This window comes from Terrapene carolina, unplaced genomic scaffold (genome assembly GCF_002925995.2).
Source record: "Terrapene carolina triunguis isolate 2854851 unplaced genomic scaffold, T_m_triunguis-2.0 Scaffold132, whole genome shotgun sequence".
In the NCBI taxonomy this organism is placed as follows: domain Eukaryota; kingdom Metazoa; phylum Chordata; order Testudines; family Emydidae; genus Terrapene; species Terrapene triunguis.
In genome coordinates this window covers 1084388-1110974 of record NW_020664483.1, presented here as the reverse complement: position 1 = coordinate 1110974, position 26587 = coordinate 1084388, and the positions used below count along the sequence as shown (strand labels likewise).

Sequence of the window (26587 nt, the reverse complement as noted above, 5' to 3'; positions counted from 1 at the left end):
CACAGCCCACAGCAGCAAACCTCCCAGCCCAGGTCAACAGACTTGGGTTTGAGGGGCTTGTGATAGTGCTCTAAAAATAGCTGTGTAGACAGCACTTTGAAGTTGCAGTTTGGGCTGGAGCTTGAGCTCGGAAGCCCACCCCCCATCCCTAGGCTTCAGAGCTGTGCTGCAACTTCAAAGCACTTCTACAAAGCTATTTTTAGAGTGCTAGCAATGAGTCCCACATCTGTAGACTCAGGCTCGGAGGCTTGCTGCTGTGGACTATGTAGATGTATCCCTAAGTACCTAAGGCATAATTTCTTACGAAGGCCAGGATGTCTCTAACAAACAATATGAACATATTTAGGCTCAGGTCTATGAATCAAGTCAACAAGTCTTCCAAGTCTTGTATGTTCTTGGTAAGGAAGACTTCTGATATTTTAATAGAAAGTTGACAAATTCTCAATAATCAGGTAGTTGAAGGAGCAGACTGAGGCTGACTGGGGAAATGGTGGGGAAGGTGAACATGGCTGGGGAAAAACTAGAGGCTTCCAAATATAGCAGACTGCCATCTTTATAAGTCTACAAAACTGAGATCTATGAAACAAATAGTTTATATCTGATTACAGATGATCAGTCTTATCTTCTCGAACAAGAGGAAAATGAGGACATTCAATACATGAGTATATCTGTCCACTGAAAGGAGAACGTGTCCATGTAACATACCTAGGGATGCCATGGTCAAAAGCAAAATACAAGTACAATTCCTGTTGTTCTCAGCTGCAAATAAGTTCAGATGAGAGAAAATGGCTTGCTGAATATATGAATCAAAGACTCCCAACTTGTCTGTTGCCACCCTTGGGCAACTGAGCTAGCTGGATTTGAGAATTGCCATGTCCTTGGTGTATATATTGCTCCGACAGATGGACTTTGCCTCTCCATGAATGAAAGGCCACATGGTTCAGATTTATACTTTTTATTCCTCCCAGACAGTTTATGTAAGCCATGTTTGTTCATCTGTTGCTCCTGATGTGAAATAAGATGAGATGGTCCTGTTAATTTTATGGAGGGCTCCAATGGCACTGCTGATTGCTTTAAAGGCAACATCAGGCTAAAATAAGTTAGTGTCATTTGTTTAAAAGGAAAAACTGAAGGAATTAGGGATGCTGTGTTGTCCACAGGATTTTTATATGCACAATGCCAACACAAGTATGAAGAGCAGATATTGGGAGGAAACTACATGTACAGAACACTGGAACAGAAGGGTTAAAATCTGGATGTTTAGAAATCAGAATAAAGGGAGAATTCCCAGTTGAGTGATCTTAAAAATGAGCTCCAATATGGGTATGGTCCAGAGGGTATGCACAAAAAGATTTTTGTTTAATTATGAATTGACTATGTGAAGAAAAGTTGCCTTTAAGTACATTTTCAGCAGCAGGTCATTCAAGTAACAGATGTAAATGCTATCTTAATGAGCTACATCACCTTGCACATTACAGGAAAAGACGAAATACCAAATAACATGGACATGAACAGGCATTTTCCTTTAAAAGCAGGAAATTAGACTGATGGAGATGAGATCAGATGGGAAAACAAAAGTTAATTTCTTCAGATCTATGGAACAGAATAATAGAGTGAAGCCATTTCTTGAATGAGTTATGGAATATTTTCCATTTTGAATTTTGCTTCCATTACAGACATATGTCGAAAACAGATAGACGTCATCTGTTTTCATTGGGACCATAAATGATGTGAAAAAATATCAGGATGATGTTTTGCGGGTGACATTGGGATTTTGGCTTTTATGTCTAGATTTTATATAGCATATATGGTAAAGAGGGGCAATCTCTTTAAATTTTATAAGATACCCAATTTCTGTATGACACAGAACGCATCTGAGGTAGACTTGGTCCAGAAGAGAAAGTCAAATGTTTAAGCTTTAAATATTCCTGAATAGATTATTTTTTGAGTTGAAGAAAGGAAGGAAGATCTATGTTGACCTCCATTCTGCAAAGCCGGAAAAATACTTTCTAACTTCAGTAAAACAAGATGGTGGGAATGACTGCATGTTCCATAAGGAGCTCATCTATATTTTTGTCACAATGTTTTTTCATCCCTGATTAAAAAGCAATACTGAGAAAGCAGGTTGTTCAGATTGGATTGAACCCCCATAACTTAGTTCCATTGAAAAGGACACCATAATACACATGGGATTTGTGTGAAGGATCTTAATTTCTCTTTTTATTGGTGAACTTTGGACCAAGGTAACTTTGCAGAGATGATGCAGGACATTTTAATTTGCACCCAGCCACTTTAATCAAGAACTCAAACTATTTTTAAGGAGCTGAATAGTATTGTAAATATATATATTTTCCCACAGAAATTTTTGGAACAGTATATTGTGTGCTATAATGGCAGGCAGAGTTAGGCCACTGTGACACACATTCTGAGGAAAGGGAACCAGAAAGAATGAAGATTAAACACATTGGATCCTCAGTCTGCTTTAAAAGGAAAGTCAACAGGTTATGATTACTGAAAAATACACATAATCTGAAGTTCAGCAGTCTGTGAGATAAAATTCCCACATTCAAACGCTGTTTCTTAACAGCAGTGAGCCTAAAGCTGCTCAGAGGGAGACTGAATAAATCAAGATTGGAATGCCATGCTTAAATAGTCCAGCAGAGAGAGTCTGAACTCAAAGGATGAAAGGAATAAAACAAGCCTAAACTGCCTTCACTGTGGTGAAACGAGGAGGTCTAATCCATGAATAGTTCCCAGAAGTCCTCCATGAAAAAAAGTTTTATATTTTTGGGACAATTCAGCCAACAGCCCAACTGGAGAAAACCTGTCAGATTAATGTACTGTATATAGTAATGTATATTATTCAGTATCTCAGAAGAAAAGGGATATGCTCATACAATTTAGAACTTTAAATTAAAGCACTTTATATTGAAAAAACTTGTTCCAGAATACTTGATTTTAAGCTTAAATTAAAAAAAAAAAAGATACAGGTGTAATTACTCATAAGAGACATACACCATCTTTTCTAATTGTGTTTTTGATCTTCTGACTCTTGTTATTGGCATTGTACAAGACTGTTCTGTATATTAAAATCAATAAAAATAGATTTATAAAAAGATCAGCAGATAGGCTATAAAAATAACTGAAAATTGAAAGATGAACTTGATAAGGAAGATGCAACCTTCTTTTATGCCCACATTAACCCCTCCATAGAGTACAAAATGAACAATTTAAAGAAATTATTGAAGCACTTTATCCTGAATATATTCTTCTAGGGAGATTTTTAAAAGTGAATAAAAAAATAAAAATCAATGTTAATGAAAGATAGTAGGTCAAACATGAGAAATGACCCAAGACTGGAATGTATTATAACCTCTCGTAACATGCAGATAACTTTCTGAGACCTTTACCCTTGAAGCTGACATTCTCGTGTGCTTGGTTTCTGCCCAGAGGTGATTTTTTTTGACAGACTAAGAAAAATCCTTTTAGTTGTTTTTGAGTTATGAGAGAGTGAAAGATACATTTTTCCAATTTGGTAAAATATCTAACCACTTTTTAAAAAAATAAATTGGTTACAGCAACAACAGCTAAAGTTTAAAACATGAAACTTTGCATGGATATACTGTTGTCCCCATTGAGGAGTAAATAAAATGTTTTGGAGCGGAAAAGTAAGTTATAAGTGATTGCAAAAAATCCAATGGATATCCACAGGGCATGTGCTAATAAAACCTTGCCCCTGCGACCCCATGATATCCTTGCACATTCTCTCTCACCATCTTAACAGACAGAGGAGCTGCTGATAGAGCAATATATATGAGGAAAATAAGTGTAAAAAAAAACAGAAAACTCTTTCTTAATTAAAATAAAAAGCACTTGTTTAATATCAGGGACAACATAGGCCACACTGGGTCAGACCAATGGTCCATCTAGTCCAGTATCCTGTCTTCTGACAGTGGCCAAAGCCAGGTGCTTCAGAGGGAATGAACAGAACAGGCAGTCACCAATCTGTCCCCTATCATACACTCCCAGCTTCTGGAAATCATAGGCTAGGGACATTCAGAGCGTGGTATTGCATCCCTGACCATACTGGCTAATAACCATTGATAGACCTATCCTCCAAGAACTTTTCTAGTTCATTTTTGAACCCTGTTATAGTTTTGGCCTTCACAACATCCCCTGACAACTAGTTCCACAGGTTAGCTGTGCATTGTGTGAAGATGTACTACTTTTCGTTTATTTTAAATCTGCTGCCTATTAATTTAATTGAGTGACCCCTAGTTCTTGTGTTATGTGAAGGAGTAACATTTCCTTATTCACTTTCTCCACACCAGTCAAGATTTTATAGACCTCTATCATATCCCCTCTTAGTCGTCTCTTTTCCAAGATGAGCAGCCCAGGTCTTTCTAATCTCTCCTCATACAGAAGCTGTTTCATACCCCTAATCATTTTAGTTGCCCTTCTCTGTACCTTTTCCAATTCTAAAAAATCTTTTCCAAGATGGGGCGACCAGATCTGCAGGCAACAGTCAAGATGTGAGCGTACACTGAATTTATATAAAGCATTATATTTTCTGTCTTATTATCTATTCCTTTCCTGATGGTTCCTAACATTGTTAGCTTTTTTGACTGCCGCTGCACATTGAGCAGATATTTTCAGAGAACTATCCATAATGACTCCAAGATCTCTTTCTTGAGTGGTAACAGCTCATTTAGACCCCATCATTTTGTATGTATAGTTGGGATTATGGTTTCCAATGTGCACTACTTTGCATTTATCAACATTGAATTTCATTTGCCATTTTGTTGCCAGTCACCCAGTTTAGTGAGATCCCTTTGTAAGTCTTCGCAGTCTGCTTTGGACTTAACTATCTTGAGTAATTTAGTATTGTCAGCAAATTTTGCCACCTCACTATTTACCCCTTTTTCCAGATCATTTATGAATATGTTGAACAGCACTGATCGCAGCACAGACCCCTGGGGACACCACTGTTTACGTCCGTCCATTCTGAAAACAGATCATTTATTCCTGCCCTTTGTTTACTATCTTTTAACCAGTTACTGATCCATGAGAAGACTTTCCCTCTTATCCCATGACTTTGCTTAAGAGCCTTTGGTGAAGGACCTTGCAAAAGGCTTTCCAAAAGTCTGCGTACACTGGATTACCTTGGTCCACATATTGGTTGATCCTCTCAAAGAATTCTCATTGATTGGTGAAGCATGATTTCCGTTTACAAAAGCCACGCTGACTCTTCCCCAACAAATCATTTTCATCTATGTGTCTGATAATTCTGTTCTTTACTACAGTTTCAACCAATCTGTCTGTTACTGAAGTCAGGCTTACCGGCCTGTAATTGCCAGGATTGCCTCTGGAGCCTTCTTTTAAAAATTGGCATCACATTAGCTATCATCCAGTCATCTGGTACAGAAGCTGATTTAAATGATAGGTTACATACCACAGTTAGTAGTTCTGCAATTTCCCATCTGAGTTCCTTCAGAACTCTTGGGTGACTCCCATCTGATCCTGGCAACTTATTACTGTTGATCAATTTGTTCTAAAACCTCCTTTAATGACACCTCAATCTGGGACAGTTTCTCAGATTTGTCACCAAAAAAGAATGGCTCAGGTGTGTGAATCTCCCTCACATCCTCTGCAGTGAAGACTGATGCAAAGAATTCATTTAGTTTCTCCACAACGGCGGTATTTTCCTTGAGTGCTCCTTTACCACCTTGTCCAGTGGCCCCACTGATTGTTTAGCAGGCTTCCTGCTTCTGATGCACTTCAAAATTTAGTTGCTGTTAGTTCGAGCCTTTGGCTAGTTGCTCTTCATATTCTTTTTTGGCCTGCCTAATTATACATTTACACTTGACTTGCCAAACTTTATGCTCCTTTCTGTTTTCCTCAGTAGGATTTAACTTCCAATTTTTAAAGAGTGCCTTTTTGCCTCTAACTGCTTCTTTTACTTTGTTTAGCCATGGTGGCACATTTTTGGTCCTCTTACTGTTTTTTAATTTGGGGCATTCATTTAATTTAAGCCTCTATTACGGTGTTTTTAAAAAAGTTTCCATGCAGCTTGCAGGCATTTCACTTTTGGGACTGTACCTTTTAATTTCCATTTAACTAATGGCCCCATTTTTGTGCAGTTCCCCTTTTTTAAGTTGAATGCTACTGTGGTGGGCTTCTTTGGTGTCTCCCCTTTCCCCCCAAAAAATTAATTATATTATGGTTGCTATTACCAAGCAGTTCAACTATATTCACCTTTTGGACCAGATCCTGTGCTCCACTTAGGACTAAATCAAGAACTGCCTCTCCTCTTGTGGGTTCCAGGACTAGCTGCTCCAAGAAGTACTCATTTATGGTGTCAAGAAACTCTCTGCATCCTGTCCTCAGGTGACATGTACCCAGTCACGATGGGGATAGCTAAAATCCCCCATTATTATTGAGTTATCTATTTTTATAGCCTTTCTAATCTCCCTGAGCATTTCACAGTCACCATCATCATCCTGGTCAGGTAGTCGGTAGTATATCCCTACTGCTATATTCTTATTATTCAAGCATGGAATTTCAAGCAGGGATTCTATGGTACAGTTTGGTTCATTTAAGATTTTTACTATATTTTACTCTATGCTTTCTTTCACATATAATGCCACGCCCCCACCAGCCCAACCTATTCTGTCATTCCTATATATTTTGTATTGTATGGTATTACCATGTCCCACTGATCATCATCATTCCACCAAGTTTCTGTGATGCCTATTAATATCCTCATTTAATACCAGGCACTCAAGTTTACCCATCTTAGTATTTAGATTTCTAGCATTTGTATAGAAGCACTTATAAAATTTGTCACTTTTTAGCTGTCTGCCACTATGTGATGTAATTGAATGGGACTCTCATTTGACTGTTTCTCATCAGATCCTACCTGTACTTTATCATCTTCCATCCTCTCCTCCTTACTAGGATATAGAGAATCCTCATTAATAGATCCTCCCCTAAGGGATGTCTCTGTCCGAACCGTGTGCTCCTCCGCACCCGTCGGCTTTTTCAGAAGAAAACAGTGTAAAAAATTGGAGATCTAACAATTTTAGGATCTCCACAATATTTTTGTATTCTCCACTGTTCTGCAAATTTGAAAAAAAGTTTCACTATCACATTTTCATTACAAAGATACATCCCAACTTAAACAGAAGTGCAGCTGCACTGTTGACTCAATCTTGCAGAGAACTGTTTCTAACCAAACAGCAGAAGTTAACATGGTAACTCATCTCATTCACTTCAGTGAAGTGCAAGCTTCAAAGTCTAACTGGAAATAAATATAAAGCAGAAGTAGATTTTACTACAACTTTAAAATTGCAATTAAAAATCATAGACTGTAAGAAAATGCAAAAATTAAGTTTTCAACACCAACATTAATTTAGTCACATTGCACATAAAAAGTATTCACAATTCAATTTTTCTAATTAACCATATTGTTTTACTGTTTAAGTTGTAAAAGTGTATACTACACCATAAAACAAATAATGTGCAATGTATCCATTATTGTCTGAATATATAATAAAATGCACCCTTTTCAGATAACGTATAATTTTTGTGATTTGTTAAGATTTTTCAGTTTGCAGGTGAATTCTGGACGGAGCTCAACCATCATGACATTATCAAGCTATTAAAGTAATAAAAACTTGCAACAACAACATTTGGAAATGAAAATCATGCCTTTCTAATGCCAGCATTATTTGAGGAGTCTCAGTAACAGCAGAAGGAAACAAATAGAAAGGGAAGAGATAATTTATTTGGACTTTGGAACAAGAGAATTAATTCTCTGGACATCACCTAATCTCAAGGTATTAAGCACTTTAAGGACAGGTCAGTTCTTCATCTGTCTAGGGCCCACTTGGGAGTATTATGGCAGGAAAAATTGTTTAGCCACTGACAGGTACAGCAACTGGCCCTGTCATTTCTGCTGGAAACATCCACCTTGAGCTTGCTCTCACAGTGTATTATCAACCCAGTCTGATGCCAGTTGCTGACTACTCTGTGACCAGAAACCACAACCTTCCTTGCCTGTCCTTTATGCTCTACTGCAAACACACATCCAAACTCCGCCCTCCATGCGGCCTGTACGCCTGAGAGGACCAGCCAGATGCCATCCATTCCCAATCTCTCTTGAGTTACGAGCCAGATGGGGGAGCAGCACTGCATGGAAAACCAAGGACAGGTACAAATTGTGTAGGAGTCCAAAGCAATTCTGAACAAGGCAGCAGGCCTGCTAGCCTAACTGTAGTGACATAGAGGAGTATGTTCCACCACTATCGAAGAGGCAATGAGACCAAAATCTTGATAGAAAGATGAGCAAGATCTTGTTTTTCTCAGCAGAGGGAGAAAACAAAAGTGAACACAGAAGCAGGAAGGCTTATGAGGAACTCCAAAAGAACAAAATTAGAAAATTGGGCAATATGAAAATAGATCAAATTTAATCTAAACAAATTAAAATAATCCATACTAAAAGGACCCATTTAAATTTAATTGGCTCTCACTGGTGGGCAGTGCTTAAGGGAATTAGACACTGAAAGTCACTGGAAGTTGGACATCTTTTTAAAATATCACCCCACATTTTAACGAAAAGATCTAGGTAATTACATGGACAGCTCAGTAAGGCATCCTCTTAATATGCAGCAAAGGTCAAAATCAAATAAGGTGTTATGATGTAGTAAGAAGGGGATAGCAAACAATATGGAAAATATGCTATTTAAAACCAGGGTAAATCCTCATTTTGAATACTGGATTTAGTGTTAGTGACCTGATCTCACAAAGGACATAACAAAAACTGGAAAAAAGTCCAGATAAGAAAACAAATTATTATAATGTAATGTGGAACTGTGGAAGAGAAAATTTAAAAGAATGATTATTTTTCATAAAATAGATGTATTAAACATATAAACAAAAGGCAGTTCAATCTATTGAGGTTCTGAAATATACAGAGATACCAAACTCATCTATAGTTCTAAGAATAGTCTCCACTCCATACACAAGCCCTAATTCCAAAGTGTTAGAATTTGGAAATATAGCCAAATAAACCCGTCTCAAGACAGTGCTTATCAATATCAAGTTCAAAATGCATCTAACTATTTCAAAACATCACACTTGGCATTAACTAGAGACTTTAAAAGTTACTACAATCCACTCCTCCTAGATATGTTAAATCATCTCATATCAAAATACTAAAATTCGGCTATGGCATCCACAACACAGTGGAAATCCTACAGCTGTTTGGTGGAGTAGGTTGAGAAGACTTCAGTTCATAGCTCAATACTGGCGCTACCTCAGGTACAGGATTAGTGACCAACTGAGACATCTTCTGTATCTATTAATTGTTGTTGGTTCTCCAATCTTTTAAGGCGAAATTACTTTGAGATGGGAAAAGTTTTCAACTAGCAATAATCACGCCTCAGATTAACCTCATTGGCTATGATATATTACACACACACACACAATGTTCCCATGCTCCTGCCTTGGCACAGTTGTCATATTTTCTGTTCATTTTCTTTTCTGCCTTTCTCCTTTGGTTTTCTCTTCATCTGCATTTATTTTCTAGTTTTTTGTTATTTTATGTTCTCTTGTTTTGTGGCACCCCTTCTCCATTTCCCATTAAGCAGGACTACATGCTACTTGGATAGGGGCATTAATTGATGGCTCCCATAAAACCAAAACCAACTCTTGCAGCTGAACTGAATGAACAGAACAGAGAAGTTTTGGCCTGGAAGTTACTATTCAAGCCTGCAGTCATGTGCATTTGACCTTCTCCTGCAGCATGGTTCATTAAGGGACACTGCTTCACCTCCATCTGCTGTAATATATTTGTATTTGTAAAGATAAGATTTGGGGTCCTGCAAGTTTCTCTACCCGCACTGTTGTTCACTTGCCCCCATCCCCTCAGCTAGTCTGGACTGGCCCCTCAAGGTTGGGAAACAATAATTGATATTTCTGTATTCCACTCCCCACTATACTTGACAGAAAATGTAAAACACAAAGTTATTTGTTCAAAAATTATTTCTATAAAATTAAGCTGAAAAATCATAAATTTTTTTTTTACTCATGTATTTCAATTAGTTTAAGGGAGTGGGTATCTCCCTAGCAGAATACCATTCAAACAAGAAAAAATTGCTCAAGATGTCTGTAGGATAATAGATTGTCGTCTTTAAGCCATCAGTCAAAGGATGGTTTTTAGATGTTTCTCCCTTATGAAAACTGATGAATATCTTTAGACTTTCTGAAGTCCTTAGCATAAGCTAAATAAAACTTTTAAACCTACTTCTTACCATCCCTGGAATGCAATCTGTGTTGATTTGAGGAGACAAAATTACCACTAAATTGCTCAATTGTGTGATTAATACTTCATAATTTTTCAAATGCAAGATCACACAAAATTTGAGATCTGTACTTGTCCACTGTGCCAGAAACCACAGATGTGAGCAGTTAGCTATAATAGGTCTTGATAGCTCTTAAAAAACAAGAAAAACACGGTCCTTAACACGACAGGGAAATCTGGTTTAGCTATCTAGTTACATTTCAAATGCAAAGAGAATGAATTCAACACTATTCTTGGTTATAATGTTAAAATGCATTTTATAACAAGACACAATTAAACTGTCAGGCTTTCTGAAGAAAAAATCATAACTCTGCTTCAGAAATGATGGTAGCCTGTACAGACAAGGGTTGGATCAAATGGAACAGTAGGAAAACCAAAATAATATCTATGCCTCTAGCCAAGAATAGGAAACTAAAGAAGTGGTTTCAGAACAGAACAAAGAGGAGATTTTAAAAGGTGTTTTCCTAGAGCTGTGCATAAAGTCCTTGAACTGACAAATAGGAAGTTGTCCCTTCCTGAGGGGCCCAAGGGTCTTCAGAAGACTCATCCCAAGAAAATAGGAACATAGGACTTACAACTGGAATGGATCTTATGGATTCAGTCCAATCCCCTGCTGGCATCATCATCATATAAACCCATTCATAAATTTATCAAGCTCCATCTTAGAACTACTGGTAGATAAGTTTACCCCCACTCCTTCTACTGGAAGGCTGTTCCAGAACCTCACTCCACTGATGATTAGAAACCTTTTAATTTCCAGTCTAAATTTATTCATGGCCATTTTATGCCCATTTGTTCTTGTACAAACTTTATCCTTTAGCTTAAATAGCTCTTCTCTCTCCCTGATGTCTATCCTACAAGGTATTTATAGACAACTATCAGATCTCCTCTCAACCTGTTTTGCTAAGCTAAAAACAAGCCAATTTCTTTTACTATCTTCTCATAAGACAAGGTCTCCATTCCCTGATCATCCTAATAGGCCTTCTCTGCACCTGTTCCTTTTTAAATTAATCTTTCTTGATCATGGGTGATCAGAATCATACACTGTTGCAGATGAGGTTTTACCAGTGCCTTGCACAGTGTCATTAATACTTGTCTATTTCTGGAAATACTGTAATACTGGAAATAACTTGCCTGATACATCCTAGGATTACATTTGCCTTTTTCATGACTGCACCACCAGTGGTTCAATGGAGGTCCCATTAAAGCTGCTAGGACCATGTTAAGGTCCCCCAAAGGAACCAGGTCTTGAACCAGAGGATGGAGATGAAGAAGCCCTTTAAAAAATCTTGCTATCATGGTACTGGAGAAGACAGATCTTCCTTGACTGGGGGGATGAAATGCTGGTAGCACTGCCAACTATACTCTCAATGACCTAAGAGCAAGTAAGATGCAGCAAGTATTCCAAGTTGTCCAGGATACAAGCCAGTGTCGGCTGAATTCCATGGGTCAATGACCACACCAAAATCACTTTCATTTTGCTGTATAGACCATTCTAATAGAGGACTTTGTACTGTTGAATAGGACCTGTTGAACAGCTGCAGAACACCACTCTTCCTCTTCATTTAGGCATGAAGCAGCCACACTGTGAGATGCAGGGGACTGAGCGTGGGACACGAGGTGCAGCCGTGATTCTAAGTGAGTAGGCTGGGATGGAGAGGAAGCAGTACGAGAGGCTGAACTGACAACACGAGAAGACTGGAGAACTAGCACTGCGTTGGGCCATGCCAGTACAATGAGAATGAGCTTGGCCCGATCCACCTTTGTGGAGGCCACAAAGATCAAGAATGGGTCTTGCCACTTCCTTAGATTTGGGCATCAGGAAGTACAGAAATAGAAGCCATGACCCTGGTGTTCTGGCGGAACCTCCTCCTCCACCACTCCCAAGCCAGTAGAGAGTGAACCTGCTCAAGGAGCAGTATCTCATGAGAGGGGTCCCTGAAGAGGGATGGGGAGAGATGGAGAAGAACTGGATGGCATAGCCCAATCTGACAGTGCTTAGGACCCAGATGTCGGTGTTGATAAAGCCCCAGCCATTGTGAAAGTGAGCCAGCCTGTCCCCAAACAGAGGGAAAGGGGAGAACAGGAGCGATGACTGGAACACTGTTCTGAACTAATGAGTCAAAATGGTCTCTTGGGGATGCCAGGAAAGGGCATGCGGGCTGGCCAAATCCTCCTATGGGACGTATGCCCTTTTCTGGGGTAGTCCTGCTGTCTTGGGGGAGGGAAAGGCTGCCTAAATGTGTGCTGCAGACGATTGTGCTGCTGCTGTTGATCACCTCTGCACCACTGGTGTGTATGCTTCCAAGGAACATAGAGTAGCCTTTGAGTCCTTGAAGGAGTGCAGAGTCTCATCCGAAAAGAATGTTTGGCCACTGAAGGGTAAATCCTCTATGTGCTGCTGCACACTGGGAGCACTATCCAAATTTTGCAGCTAAGAAGCCTGTCTCATGGTCACAGCCGAGGCCATCACTCTGCTCAAAGTATGCACAACGTCCAGTGCGGACTGCAATGAAGTCTTAGCCACCAATCAGCCTTTGGTGACAAATGCTTGAAATTCCTCTCTCGAGGCTTTGGGCAACTGGTCTGCAAACTTAGACATAGTCCTTCAGTTCACAAAGTTGTACTTGGACAGTAATATCTGCCGGTTAGCAATCTGCATCCACAAGAGGAGATGTAAATCTTCCTGTTCATCAGGTCCATTTGTTTAGAGTCCTTCTCCTTGAGAGTGGACTTAAACCCGCTCTGCCTGGCTCTACCATTCACCGTGATTACAAGCAGGGTATCTGGGGCCAGACAGGAGTAAAAACCCGCAAATCTCTGCACCGACATGAAGTAGTGCTTTGCTGCAGGCAGTACTGAAGCCAGCATGCTGCAGAGGACTTTAGCAGGCTCAAGGAGTGCATTGTGAACAGGGAGGGCAACTTTCCCAGGAGCAGATGGCTGCTGGATATCCACTAACTCGTGGGTGTTCTCCTACAGGAACTCTGCTTGAATACTTTGGGAAGCAGCCAAGGACCGCAAAAGGTTCAGGCACACCTTGAAATCCTCCAGTACCAAAGGGAAGAAAGAGACAGACACCGCGGAATTGTCTGGGGACAAAGATGAAGCGGTTAACTGTGCCAGAGCTGGATCCTACTCCAGGGCTGATGGGCCTGGATATGAGGACTCTGGAGGCTCCACGAGGGGAAGGCTCACCAGTGCCTGGCCTGTGATGACTTGATAGTCACTATTACACACCTGGTTGGTGATCTCGCCTTTGAGCGAAATGAGGAGTGGGACCTCTGCGACCGAGGAGTGTCCCACGGATACCACTGGTATGGATAGGGCATTGATGGCCAGTAGATGCCAGGCCAGGGGCCCACATCCCGACCACAAGACGAGCACCAATCCTGCTACCCAGAACGCTCCAAGAATGGTCTCCAACGCGGGTCAAGCGATGGAGAATGAGAGGAGGAAGATCTCGCCGTGGATGCCGAAGAGTCTCAGGCTGCAGAGGATAAAGGTAGAGCCAGCCCTGAGAGTGCGAGCAACCACGCTGAGTTGTCTGTAGCCCAGAATGACAAGGGAGATGGCGCCAACGGTGGAAACGGTATCAGCACCACTGAGTATGCCTCTGTTGTTTCCGGTGCTGGAAGCAGTGTCGACCCCGAAGTCGGCAGTGCACCAAGGTAAACTGATGGTGCCAAAGTGGAAGGCAGGGAATGCCGCCATAGTAATATCAGTGACAGCGGTCACAGGGGTGCCAAAGACGCTCCTGGTACCGGGGGGGGGGTCCCTTGTGCTGAGCCTGGTACTGGCCCCAGTTCTACTGACTGTGAAAGGGAAACATCACGGTACGGTGCTGACAGACTCACGGGTTCGGCGGCCCGCACAGCCAACAGGGCTATAAAAGACTTAGTCCTGGCAAAGTCATGGACCAAGGGCGTGGTTGGGACAGAAAGGCAGACGAGGTTATATTGCTGCCTGACATGCACCGGTGCAGAAACAGCTGGTGCTAGCATCACCCTCGTCGGTACCAGAATCAACAGACGCCCTGGGGCCAGAAACAGAGTCAATGGTACGGGATCTCCGACCCCCTTGACTGTTACCAGGGAGCAGTTGATAGGACCTGCTCCATCCCATGCACTGGTATTCACCGTGCCGATCCACACTCCATCTGGAGGAAGGAGATGAGTCCCCACATGACCTGGAGTGGCCTCAATCGGTCTGATGTGACCTTTTCCTTTGTGCACTCAACAGGGAACAACTCCTCAATCTCTTTGGAAAGGCATCAACTCCAGCACGCGAAGCGGCAGCACTCTCAGAACTCAAGGGCAACCTACAATTTGACAAGAGCGTTGGTGCCGAAGCAGATGCATGGCCTGTTCGACAAGGGCTGCTTCTGACGAAGCTCCTTCGGCACTTGGGTCCATTTGGTGAATGATCTGCAAATTGAACACTGCTCCTTGATGTGGGTTTCGCCTAGGCACAGCCAGCATCCTGTATCGGGATCGTTGTTGGGGATTGCTCCTCTACATGAGGGACAATGTTTAAACCTTTGTAAGGGCATCACCAGGGAAATACTTAAACTACACCTAACTAACACTAAATCTAATTAATACTATATTAAGAGTACTAAATAGCTATATACAACTAGAAAAGTCACTAAAATTAGAGGGATTGTGAGGTGAAAACCACAAAAAGGTTCAACTTCAGCCATGCTTGGTAAGAAGGAATATAGGTGTAGCGGTGTTGCTGCCTCATGTAGCAAGGGGATGGGCTATGGCCACGAGGCGCAAGCGCCGCCACTGTATGGATACTGCTAGGCAAAATTCTCTGGATCAGGTGTGTGCACAACCAGCGCACCAAAGTGCAATACTGTGGGAGTGCAGACATTTTCCCAGCATTTGTAGTGGACTATACCAGCATCCATTACTTCATCATGAAACTACCACAACGCGCACACATCCTATTTTATTAAACTTTTAATTTAATTTTTTATTAATAGACATCTTTGCCCTCTGTTTAAACCTATTTTTGACTGATGAGATGTGAAGTAAAGAGAAGGTCTCATTTAAAAAGTAATTAAGGATTTTGCTTTAAAACAGGATGCTGTCACTTACAACTTTAAAGTTAGAGGAAGCCTTAAAGGGAAACAATTACCAATAGTTTGCAGGACATTACTACCAGAAAAAGTATAAAGTACATACAAGTTAACAAGCCTCAAAACTCTACATCTAACTTATCATTTACAGAGATGTGTAATAGAAAAAAGAAAAGATAAAAAGATGACAAAATTGCAAACCTTACACTAATGTTTTTACTACTCAAACTTGCTTTCTTAATCTTTACAGACTACATGAACAGAACTCCTACAATTTAAGCAATTTCTTATAAAATTTCAGAAACCTAGCTATTATGGTAATACCAGTATATGTCCATTCAACAAAACCGAATCCTTTTCTTCCTAAATTAGAATTCAGTGTTGAAACATTAGTCTTGCCTATTATCTGAAACTTCAGTTGAGAGTAAAAAGAGGTTTTCTGTTAGGAAAGATTAGTTCTTAGACATGTATATTTTGTATACATTGGACCTTTTTGTGTGACAAGAAGTTGTGGTTACTAAAATCATACAGATCACATACAAGAGCAATAAAACAGACTGGGCAATGGAGGTGATAAGTACTTAATTTACCAAAAAGTTCAGTAGAAAAATAATTAGACCTACAGACAGAAAATAGGCCACTGCGCAAGATATGCAAAGTCTACACAAATATGATCAGGATGGGGGCTAAAGACAAGGAACATCCAAGTTTGTTAGTAAGCACTCCCTGCAATAACGAAGTGAAAGATTCAAGCCAACTGTTAAAACATTTTCCTGACATCCCTCTATGTAATACCCCCCGCCCGGAAAAACTTTGCTAACTTTGTACTAAAAATTTGCTCAAGTCCATCTCCTACAAGCACAATAATAAAAATATATCACGTTAATCACCAGTTAAGCCAACATTCACATTTACATTCACCTCTACTCTCTCAACTTTACTGCCAAACAGTCACAAACTCTGAAACTTCATAAGCAACTCACTTGTAATTCTAACACAGAGCCACTCCAAATGCACGTCCAATTCCTCATAATTACACTCAAACACAAAAGCTAAATATTTACCTAATTTCCTCATGTATAAATGACATCTAGATTTGACTGTTACAGCTATTCTACCGGAAAGATATTTATCTTTCTGGGGTCAGAGTTTATGTTTTGCATTTCAATGTGACTCTGAAGAACTGGATTATCATCACAGTGAATGCTCTAAGTTGGAACTGAAAATAAATGTGTGGCTCATGTATATTTGGGTAGTATTGTATGAGAGTTGTGATTGGTGTGGATGAAAATGTTGGCTTAGCTGGTGATTTCTTTGTTTTTATTGATTGTATTGATGGGAAATACACTTGATTAGCCTTAATTTGCATGTGGGAATTTCCCTAGTTTTTAATTGGCAAGAAAACTAAATTATTTTTATATAAATGCTGCAGGAACACAAAAGTGCTCTAATTGGTCGTATGAGGTTCAGTGCAGCCGGCATGTAACTGCACTAGGCTCACCTTCTACAGATGTCTGGACATATATAGTGGAGTGTGTGTGTTTGGATGTAGGATGGAAGGTTATAACTGGTAGAATACCAATTGGGGGCACTTAAGAGAGGAAATTTTATCAATGTTGAACATATCAAATGTTTTAAACCAGTCAAGTTTAACATAGAGAACACACTTCCTGTTTCCATGACTACCTCCTCCCCCATTTTGTCCCCTTTTCATGTCTGTCAACATCCCTTGTAACTGCCTTCTACAGTCCTTCAAGTTGTGCACTCTTCTCCCCCTTTCTAACAGTCCTCCAAAATACCCTTCTCCCACAACCTTTCCATTCATGGTTCCCTATCCCCTAAAGCTTCTTTCACACACCCATCTTTCATGCCCACATGTCCCCTGGAAGGCACAGTGCCAGGCAGAAGGTGTATGGCTCCATGGACTTTTACCCCTCCTTCACTTACGTTCACACCGTCACCGGTTATGGAGAAATGCTAAATACAACTGCAACTTAACTGAGAAGCTATATTTTTAAAGCCAATTTTGTACACTCTGTAAAATTCCCAAAGAAAACTGGTCAGTTGAGTCAAGGGCCAAGGTAGACCTAGAGGGTAAAATCCAAATCATTTGAACAAGGGGGTTCCCAAGCCAGGGCACCCTAAAATGAGCTTTTTCCAAAGTTGCAAAAAGCTTTTTAAGGGCATATCTACATAGGGAAATTTACTGACCTAACTACACCAGTATAATTATACCACTGTAACTACGCTGGCATAACTCCCCATGCACATGCTTTTTCAGAGTGCCTTTTTTTTTCACTTTAGTTTAAATCACTTCCAAAGAGACATACAAGCTAAACTGAAAAAGGTACTCTAAATCCCAAAAGAGCATGCCTTCTGGAGAAGTTATACTGGCATAGCTGTAGCAGTATAATTATACCAGTACAGCTGTGCTGGAAAATTTCCCCACGTAGACAAGTCCTAGTGTTTTTTTATATACACCTATGAAAGAAACAGGGCAAAAACTGCATAAAATATATATCACTCAACTTTCCTAGCCAACATCTGGTGCATGGTACCAAAAAAGAAGGTCCATAATTGTAAACATGAAGTTAACAGACCTTTTGGGAACTACAGAGTGAGATGAGGCAGAGCTGGCAATTCTCTTATGGATTACGAGCATGGAACATACACACTTTGATGGAACTCCTGACACAGCTTCAACACCAGCTCCCCTTTGAACTTAAAAGAGAACACATATGGGACAGGAAAAACGCTTCTCTGCAGGGATTTGAACCTAAGACCTCTAACATCACAAAGCAGACATCTATTACATGATGTAGCAGAATAACTCTTTTACCCAGTTGCGTATCAGAGGGGTAGCCGTGTTAGTCTGAATCTGGAAAAAGCAACAGAGGGTCCTGTGGCACCTTTAAGACTAACAGAAGTATCAGAGCATAAGCTTTCGTGGGTGAATGCCCACTTCATCAGACGCAAGACTTGCGTCTGATGAAGTGGGCATTCACCCATGAAAGCTTACGCTCCGATACTTCTGTTAGTCTTAAAGGTGCCACAGGACCCTCTGTTGCTTCTTACCCAGTTGCATTATTCTTACATAGGGTAAAGAGAGAGATATGACATACACTCTGAACCAGCAAATTTCTTACTTGCCCTCATAAAAATATCCCTTTTAGGCTACACGAGCACTCCACTGGAAACCAGTAATTCTACACTCCCTTCTTCCAATAACTGGCATTAATAAATCCCTTTGCAACTCACACTGAGAAAAGCTTCATCTATATTAAAACTAGAAAGGATGCACGTATTCATCCCCTTTTACAGATGGGAGGACTGAGGACCAGAGAGATTTCAGATAACTTCTGGCATAGCCAGAAATAGAAGCCACGTCTTGTATATAGGCTTGGAAGATTAGATGTTTATATGTAGATGTCACTATACACACAAACTGATGAAAAAATATTTCCATCAATAATAATCAAAGTGTACAGATAGGCACAATAAGAAAAATGCTTCCTGACAACATGAGTTTGATTTAAGGATATTTACTTTTTATAATTTGACATGCAATGCTGACAATGTGTTTTAACGGTTATAAAGCTTTAACTTTTTAAATCTCAATGTCTACTTTCATTAAATAATTATTGTATGACCCTGTGTCTGAACTCCCCATAATGTCCCAAAACTGAAAATGTAAATCAATAAAAAAATACCTGAAGCCCATAATTTTGCACAATCATGAAAGTTTAAATCAATAAAAACGGGGAAAAAATACTTAAAAATAAACACTGAGATTATCCACTGAGATTATAAAAAAATAAAAATCAAATTCTGCCAAGCCTATTGCGGAGCCAAGTTTCATCCATTAAGCCATGCTGCCTCTCACAAAGATCAGGTCAAATCTACATTCTTGGCCAAGCTGTCTACACAACACGGCCAAGCCTGTGACCAACTAACATACATACAGATAAACTTGCCCTAGCAAATAACTGCACATGATAGAACTTCTGACTGAACACTGAAGGGAGCTGCAGGAGAGAAAAAATGATTGCAGTTAAGGTGATAGGACTCAGGAGAACTAGCTTTGCTAAAGACTTCCTATGAGATGCAGAGCAAGTAACTTATCAGAATTTTCAGGTGTCCACTAGTTTTGGCCACTGCTTTTCAAATTGAAGGGCAGGCAGAGAAATCATCTGGGGAAGGGTTGTTGCTCTCCTGTCACGCTGAGCTGGCTGGGTTCTAGTCTGCCTTTTGTAGGTAGGGCACTGGGAAACCCACCTCCAAACAGGCTATGGGGACATGATCGGAGTGGGTTTCTGCCAGGAAGAGCAATGGCAAGCTGCCAGGGACAAAGAAGGGACTACTCCCCCTAATCCCAGGTTCCACTGTTCTCAAGTCTCATGTTACTATTTAAAATAACTAAGGAAATTCAGCAGAAAAAAGACTTTGCTAAGATGGAGTTAAGATTTCAGCCACATGACACTGCCTTGAGTAGTTATCTTGCATGCTGTCACCTTATTCCCTACTTCCCAGTTTTCTGGCATTTGCCATTCCTTTATGGTAAGAGACACATGGAGGAACTTAACTCTGCGTTTTCTGATTTTCTAACGTTTGAACTTGGACATTTAACTCATGTCCAGGAAAGGTATGATCAGCACTAGGCAATGTTATGCGGCCACAAGCTTAACTCCACCTTAATTATTTTTTTCCTCTGGTGAATAAATATTTATATATTTTTAAAATTTCAAAGTAACTGGTCATGGCAAATATTTGCAAATTCAACAGGGAGAAGAGACCTGGAACACTCATGAGTAAAAAGAAGGGGCATGGAGAGAGGGCAATGGCCTACAAGAGGTATAGAGTGAAGGCCTGGAAAAGGAGAGCAATTACACAGAATAGCATGGAGCCAGGATGAATGAATAGAGGAGCAGGAAAGCAGAGAAGGGGGACTAGGAGGACAGGCATGCTGGATAGCAGGAATATCTTAGGCTGTACCTCTCGAGCCCCTCGGCTTTTCTGCGCTTTGGCTCTCAAGCGCAATGTCTTTCCAACTTTCTTGCTCCCTGACTCCCCTGAACAACAATCCTCTAGTGTTCCATGCAATTGGGGAGCCAGTGAGACCTAGGTAGGCTGGGGGCGAGGAACTTGCAAACTACAGTGGAGCAGAGAATGATAGAGACTGTATGCTGATTTAAGCTCACTATTGCTCAGCCTACCTAACCCCAGCCCCATTTCTCCCACCACAATCCTTACTCTCTATCACCCACTGGCCTTATGACTTATCAGAGCAGAGCACCACTCTGGTAAACCACAGGAAGTTTGTCAGATAAGTACTATTTCAGTAGCAGACCTTGAAGTTATGCTTGCCAGGGTGTGGATGAGGAAGTGCCAAGGAACTGGGGTGCCAGAAGGGACCAGGAAATTCCTGGGATAGCTGGAGGAGCCACAGGGAACAGGAAAGGCAGAAAACCTGTGAGACAGACAGGCTGGGCAGCCATGAGTCTATCTGGCTCACCTGGATATACGTAGATGACAGCTGGCGAGTTGAAACAGGCGGGACAGCATCAGAAAATGGTAGTAACAGAATGAGCTGTTCCATCGGCTAACCTCAGTGAAACTCAAATAGGCTATCTTGTGTGTTTAATTTTAAAATGTCAGAAATTTTCTACCTCAAAGATACTATCAGAATGTGCATAGGATATCAGAATGCATACTTGTGTGATGACTGGGGTTTGTGGTTGTTAGCAAAAGGAACCAAAGACATGAAACAAGCCAATTTTTCAAAAAAAGAAACATTTTCAAATGTTTCCTCTGCAAAAATTAGTTAAATTTCACTGCAAAAGTTACATAAGAAGTTCAACTGTCCCTTGGAGAGTTATTTTGTCAGATTTGGAGACTAAATTGAATATTCATCATATAAAACAGAGGTAGTGTATTTTAGTCATGCTTTAAATTGATATCACAACACAAAATTAACTAAAGAATCACTAGTAAAGCCTCCATAATTAGTGCCTAAACATTCTGACTTATTAGGTCATTAATTTTTTTTTTTTTACAATAGTTATTGGTATAAAATAAATCTTAAAGCCTGACTATATATTTAGAGAGGTGCAAAACAGGGCCTTATACACCTGCAAAAATGGAACCAGTACCTGATCTGAACTTTCAAATAAAAATATTCATCCCAAAACATGGAAAGATCTATATTTTTAAACTTTCCTGCTGCGGTAAACATGGCACTAGTGCAAACATGACCCTACTTATTGCAATCAAGCCCCTAAATGCCTGTAGTTCAATATTATTTAGGAGACCAAAGTAGTCAGAGTTGTACTGGTGCCATATTCTGTTGTATCTGTAAAAAACAAGTATTCAGTTCCTATGCCAGACATGCAGGGATATATCTAGTAAAATCATCTACTGCGTGATTTAACAATATGCATGCCTGCAGATCACAGTTTAAAAGCAAGGCCCTGATCCTGCAACTGACAGAAGCACCAGCACCCATGCCAAGTCCCATTGACTTCAGTGGGGCTCTTGGGGGCAGTCCAGCAGTCTGTCCACACCATGTGTTGCAGGATTAGGGCCCGTTTTTATGTATTTATTTGAGATCACAGACTGTTCTCTTCACTTATCCTCTTAAGACACCTGCTTTATTGCAGAAATGTTGTGGTTCTTTGTATATGTAAATAGGGCTGTATTTTTGTGTTTAGTGTTTATTTGCTGTAGTCTCAATTTGTTTGTTTCTTGTTTGTGTAAGGAAAGGGTTGTTTCTATTTTTTCCATATTTTTAAAAAATGCACACTGTGAGTAATCTTTCAGGAGAACTAACTTCATGTGAAAGTTGAGCTTTTTTTATTTAGTTATCTGTGCATGTAAAAAAAGTCCTACACAGCTTTTTGGGGGAGAAAAGTATTTTCCTCACACTCAGTCAAAAGAGTTAAATTAATTTTCTCTGTTTTTTAAAAATTTATCTTTAAAGTAAGGCCGTGAAAAGTTACAGCCCAAAGCAATACTTTCCTCTTAAAAACAAACAAGATCAAACTGGGGGTAAATGTGAAAGGTAATTTGCAACTATCTATAGCTGTAATGAAAATTTCATTTCTGTAATTCTAAAGATTAGATTAATGCCAAGATTGCTAAATGTTAATAGAAGTGTCACTGATTTACATAAAATCAGTATCTGCAACCTTTTATGTACTGGTTACCTACTATATTGCCACCCTTACTTATCTATGGGACTACTGCCATAGTAAAGTCATACTACTGATCTACTTATGTAGTAAAACACTGAATGAAAGGCAGAATTGGCTCAGACTATACACACTATAATTTTATGCTACTAAAATATATTATAGTACTGCTTCTATTAACTTCTTCAATTTGGAATGGACATTGATCAGTTACTCAGATTTTATCCAAAGTATCAACCTAAAAACACTGCATTTTTCTTTTCAACAAGATAATACAAGGGACAGTTCAAGCAAAACTATTTCACCTAAAGCTGTTCAAACTGAAATCCACACCCCTAAAGTGTTAATCATGTTTTCTGGGACTGTGTTTTTGTTTAAATGAGTTTGTGCCTGTTTCAGAGTAATCAATCCATAAGGAAAATCTGTAAACTTCCTAAAATGTATAATGCATTTTGACTGGGTTGAATTTGCATATCTACTGTAAAATGAGAAGGCATATATTTTATCTCTACTATTTTTCTTTTAATTATGGTAAGTGTATGGTGAACACACCTTGCTATAAACTATTAATAGGGGTAATCCAGATAGTAAGCAGGATCGTCTCTAAATGTATTATTTATAAGGCATGTTTAATTTATTGTTAGGGCATTATGTTCTTCTAGAATTAAAAAATAGTATAAATAGATGTGAAGAAATGTAATAAGTTAATGGTACAATTAATCTATTAAATTGAAGATATTTAAACAAAGCTATAAAATAAGAATTTACCAGTTTTCCCAGTGTAGGAATAAGTATACTAGTGAGCATAATTTTTGAAAGACACTTTACATGTAACAATTTAAGCTATAATACTGATTCTGAAGAATTTCAAATTAGAAATATTAGTCTCTAGTGAAATAGTGGTAAAGAATTCTTGGGCCCCAACATCACCACAGATTCTTAATGTGAAAATGTGAACCAAATATTTACAAAACCTGAAACAATGTTCTATGGTAAAAAGTGCATGTTCCATTAATATTTGACTGGTATGCAAGTATACCTTTTAAGCAAGTTCTTTGGACAATTTATGATGCTGTCACAGTTCAAGACTAGTGATACAATATTATTACTTTTTAATGTATCTTCCCTTGAACTCTTCAAATTTATTTAAAGGTAGCCTTCTCCATCATTAACTTTTATATGCAGTAGCACTTAGATTACTTTAAAATTAAAGATGGGAGGGGTAATCATGAGACTAGAAGTTAAACAATCCAGAGGCTATTCCAGATCAGGGATACACTGTGTGTTTTGGGAAAGACATTTAACCTATGTGGGCCTCAGTTTCCCTACCAGTAAAAAAATAGGATTAATAATTCTTACCCCCCAGGGGTGTTTTGAGGTTTAATCAGAGGGTGTGTCATGTTTTTCAATCATCTGATAAGAGCACTGTACATGGTTGGGGAAGTCTGCGGGAAGGTTGGGCTGCTGTTGCAAATCACCATTACAAGGGCACTCATGCGCTCTCTGTCCACGTGCCCTGAATGACGGGGAGTGGTGAATTTTTGGGCAGTGGCTAGGAAGGCCAGAGCTGTCTGAGGATAGGATCTGGATTTCCAACCACAGTTGCAGAAAAGAAAGGGAGGGAGCCAGAACAGAGCTCCTTCCATCAAGAAAAGGACTCTGGTTTGCTGCGCATGGGGATTGAGAGGTGGCAAAGAAAACGTCAGTCAGACCTTAATCTGCATAAAAAAAGATCCAGTTAAATGTGGCGGGTGTAATCTGGCGAGAAAAGGAGGTTAAATATGGCCCTAGTGCGAGGCGTCCTGCACAGATAAAAACATTCTCTTCCACCTGACGAGCAGCACGGGGCGGGGGGTAACAAACACAACGGTGACAGTCAACAGACACCCGCTGCAAAGTGCATTGTATGGCAAGAGATGGAACCAAAAAATGAGATGTCAAATGCATGCAAGAAAATGCCCCTGTACTCAGGAGTCCCGCCACCCCCCTTCTCCCCCCGCCCTATTAACCCCCCACTTCGCAGCCTGGAGGGGACCTGGCCCCCAGCCCCGCACCCCCGTCACCCGCATTAACCCACAGCATCACCGGCATGAGACGCGGAGAGAGAAGAATGTTACTCGACCTTTCGTCCCCCGCATGGTGCCTGTCAGAGTCGGGCATGTTTGGGCCAAGGGCTGGGTTTGGGGGGTTGGCGAACAGGCTTTCAAAGGCCATGGTGCGGGCCCTGGGGTGAGCGGAGGAGGAGGGAGGTGGAGGAGGAAGGCAGGACACTGCTGCTGCCCGTGGTGGTGGTGAGGAGGAGGAGGAGGAGGCGGCGCGCACTCGGCGGCGCAGGAGGCTCGCTGAGGAGGCGCAGGAGGAGGAGGAGGAGGGTCGGTCCCTCAGCGAGGAGAGATGATGAAGGTTTCACTCACGGTTACTTAGTGAGACACTAACAGTCACTCTGTGCAGGAGGCTGCACAGGGTGAGCCCGGCCGCCCCGCGGCCCGCTCTGGCAGTCCGCGCGGGCCGGCGGGGCCGGCGGCGCGGCGGCGCGGCCCGGAGGAGCAGGCCCGGGGCACAGGAGGAGGAGGACACACGGGGGGAAGGGAGTGCTGGTGGCCGGAGATGCCCGGTTATTTCTTCCTTACAAACATGGCGCCCGCCCGCCCGAGACACTCTCACAAAATGGCGGCGGCGCGGCCCGAACGCGCTCAGCGCCTCGGCCAACAACAACAGCTTCTTCCGCGCCAGGAGGAGTCGGAGGGCGATGGCGTCGTACCGCCGTCGCCGAGCCCCGCCCCTGCGCTCCCATTGGGCCGCGCCGCTAGCGTCACGGAACGGGAAGCCGACCATTGGGAGAACTCGCTGCCGATCGCAGGACGCGAGGAGGCGGGCCTTACCGATCACCGCCCTCCCCTTGGTCAGATTGAAAGGCATGGCTAGGTATAGCGTCCTCCTCCGCGGCGCAGGGATATCTCAGGGCAGGGAGAGGAAAAAAGTCCGCCTGTGTCACGTGTCTTTCAAGGCGCTAAAGGGGGAGAGGGCGGGACCGAGCCTGTGGCAGGGCGCAGGGTCTGGCCCAGGGCTGGGGGGAGGTGCAGACCTCTATTGCCAGTGCCCAGGAGCATTGGGTGGTGCCCGTACCCCAGCAGATAAATAACAAACCCAGTGGCTGTAACAAACCCACCGCACCTGGTGTTTGACCCTCCGGGGAGCCGCCTGTCCCCACCCATGGGTGCCCCCCTCAGGTCCGCAGCCCAGCCCGCTGTGGCAGAGCACATGGCGACGTGGGCCCTGGCTGCCTGCCTGAAGGGGAACACCAGACATCCTCTTCCCCGCTGTGGCTGTCTGCCCAGCCCCAGCCTCCCATAGCCCTGTCCTGCCAACCCCAGAGCTTCCAAAATCATGGCCCGTTGGGGTGACAGGTAGTGTTGCCCACACTCCCAAATATGTATTGGGTAAGGCGATTTTGGACCGTGCTGCAGGAGCTCTCACCCCATGTCTCCCCGTCCACTGTCCAACAGCTATTTCTACCCTCAAATCAACCCCGTCTTTACAGTGCCTACATCAGTTCTCACCCCCACCAGCTCCCACCCAGGCCCGGCATTGGTTCTCTCCCCACATCAGTTCTGTCTGACCCTTAGCCCCCACATCTGCCCCGCCCCCAATCTCTCCATCCGTTCAGCCCCCAACCAGCTGCTCCTAAATTATGCCCACACACACCAGCTTTGCCTCAACAGACCCAGCTCTGCTCTTCCTGGGGTTCTTTAGCCACTCTCCCACTGCTGCCCTCCCCAGGTCTGGGAGCCAAGTGTGGGGGCAGCTCCAGGGTTTCTTTACCCCTGTTGCCCCTTCCTAGGCCAGGGAGTGCAGGGAGCTCACAGATAGGGTTGCCAACCCTCCTGGTTTCGCCAGGAGTCTCTCGGAATCAGGTCCTATCTCCCAGAGGCTACTGAAGCCAAACTGGGA

At 41.7% G+C, this 26587-nt stretch overlaps 1 protein-coding gene and 1 pseudogene across 1 annotated transcript in view; both read right to left on the bottom strand.

Annotated features, from left to right (window-relative positions):
- LOC113406736 (zinc finger CCCH domain-containing protein 6-like) overlaps positions 1-25454 on the bottom strand; it is a 35423-nt gene extending 9969 nt beyond the window's left edge. Inside the window, exon 1 of the mRNA XM_029911887.1 lies at positions 24759-25454. Within this exon, the coding sequence (XP_029767747.1) occupies positions 24759-24850 (92 nt within the window). The 5' untranslated portion in view covers positions 24851-25454. The remainder of the gene's footprint in view (positions 1-24758) is intronic.
- LOC112116483 lies at positions 9408-9470 on the bottom strand (annotated as a pseudogene).
- Positions 25455-26587: the final 1133 nt, after the last annotated feature.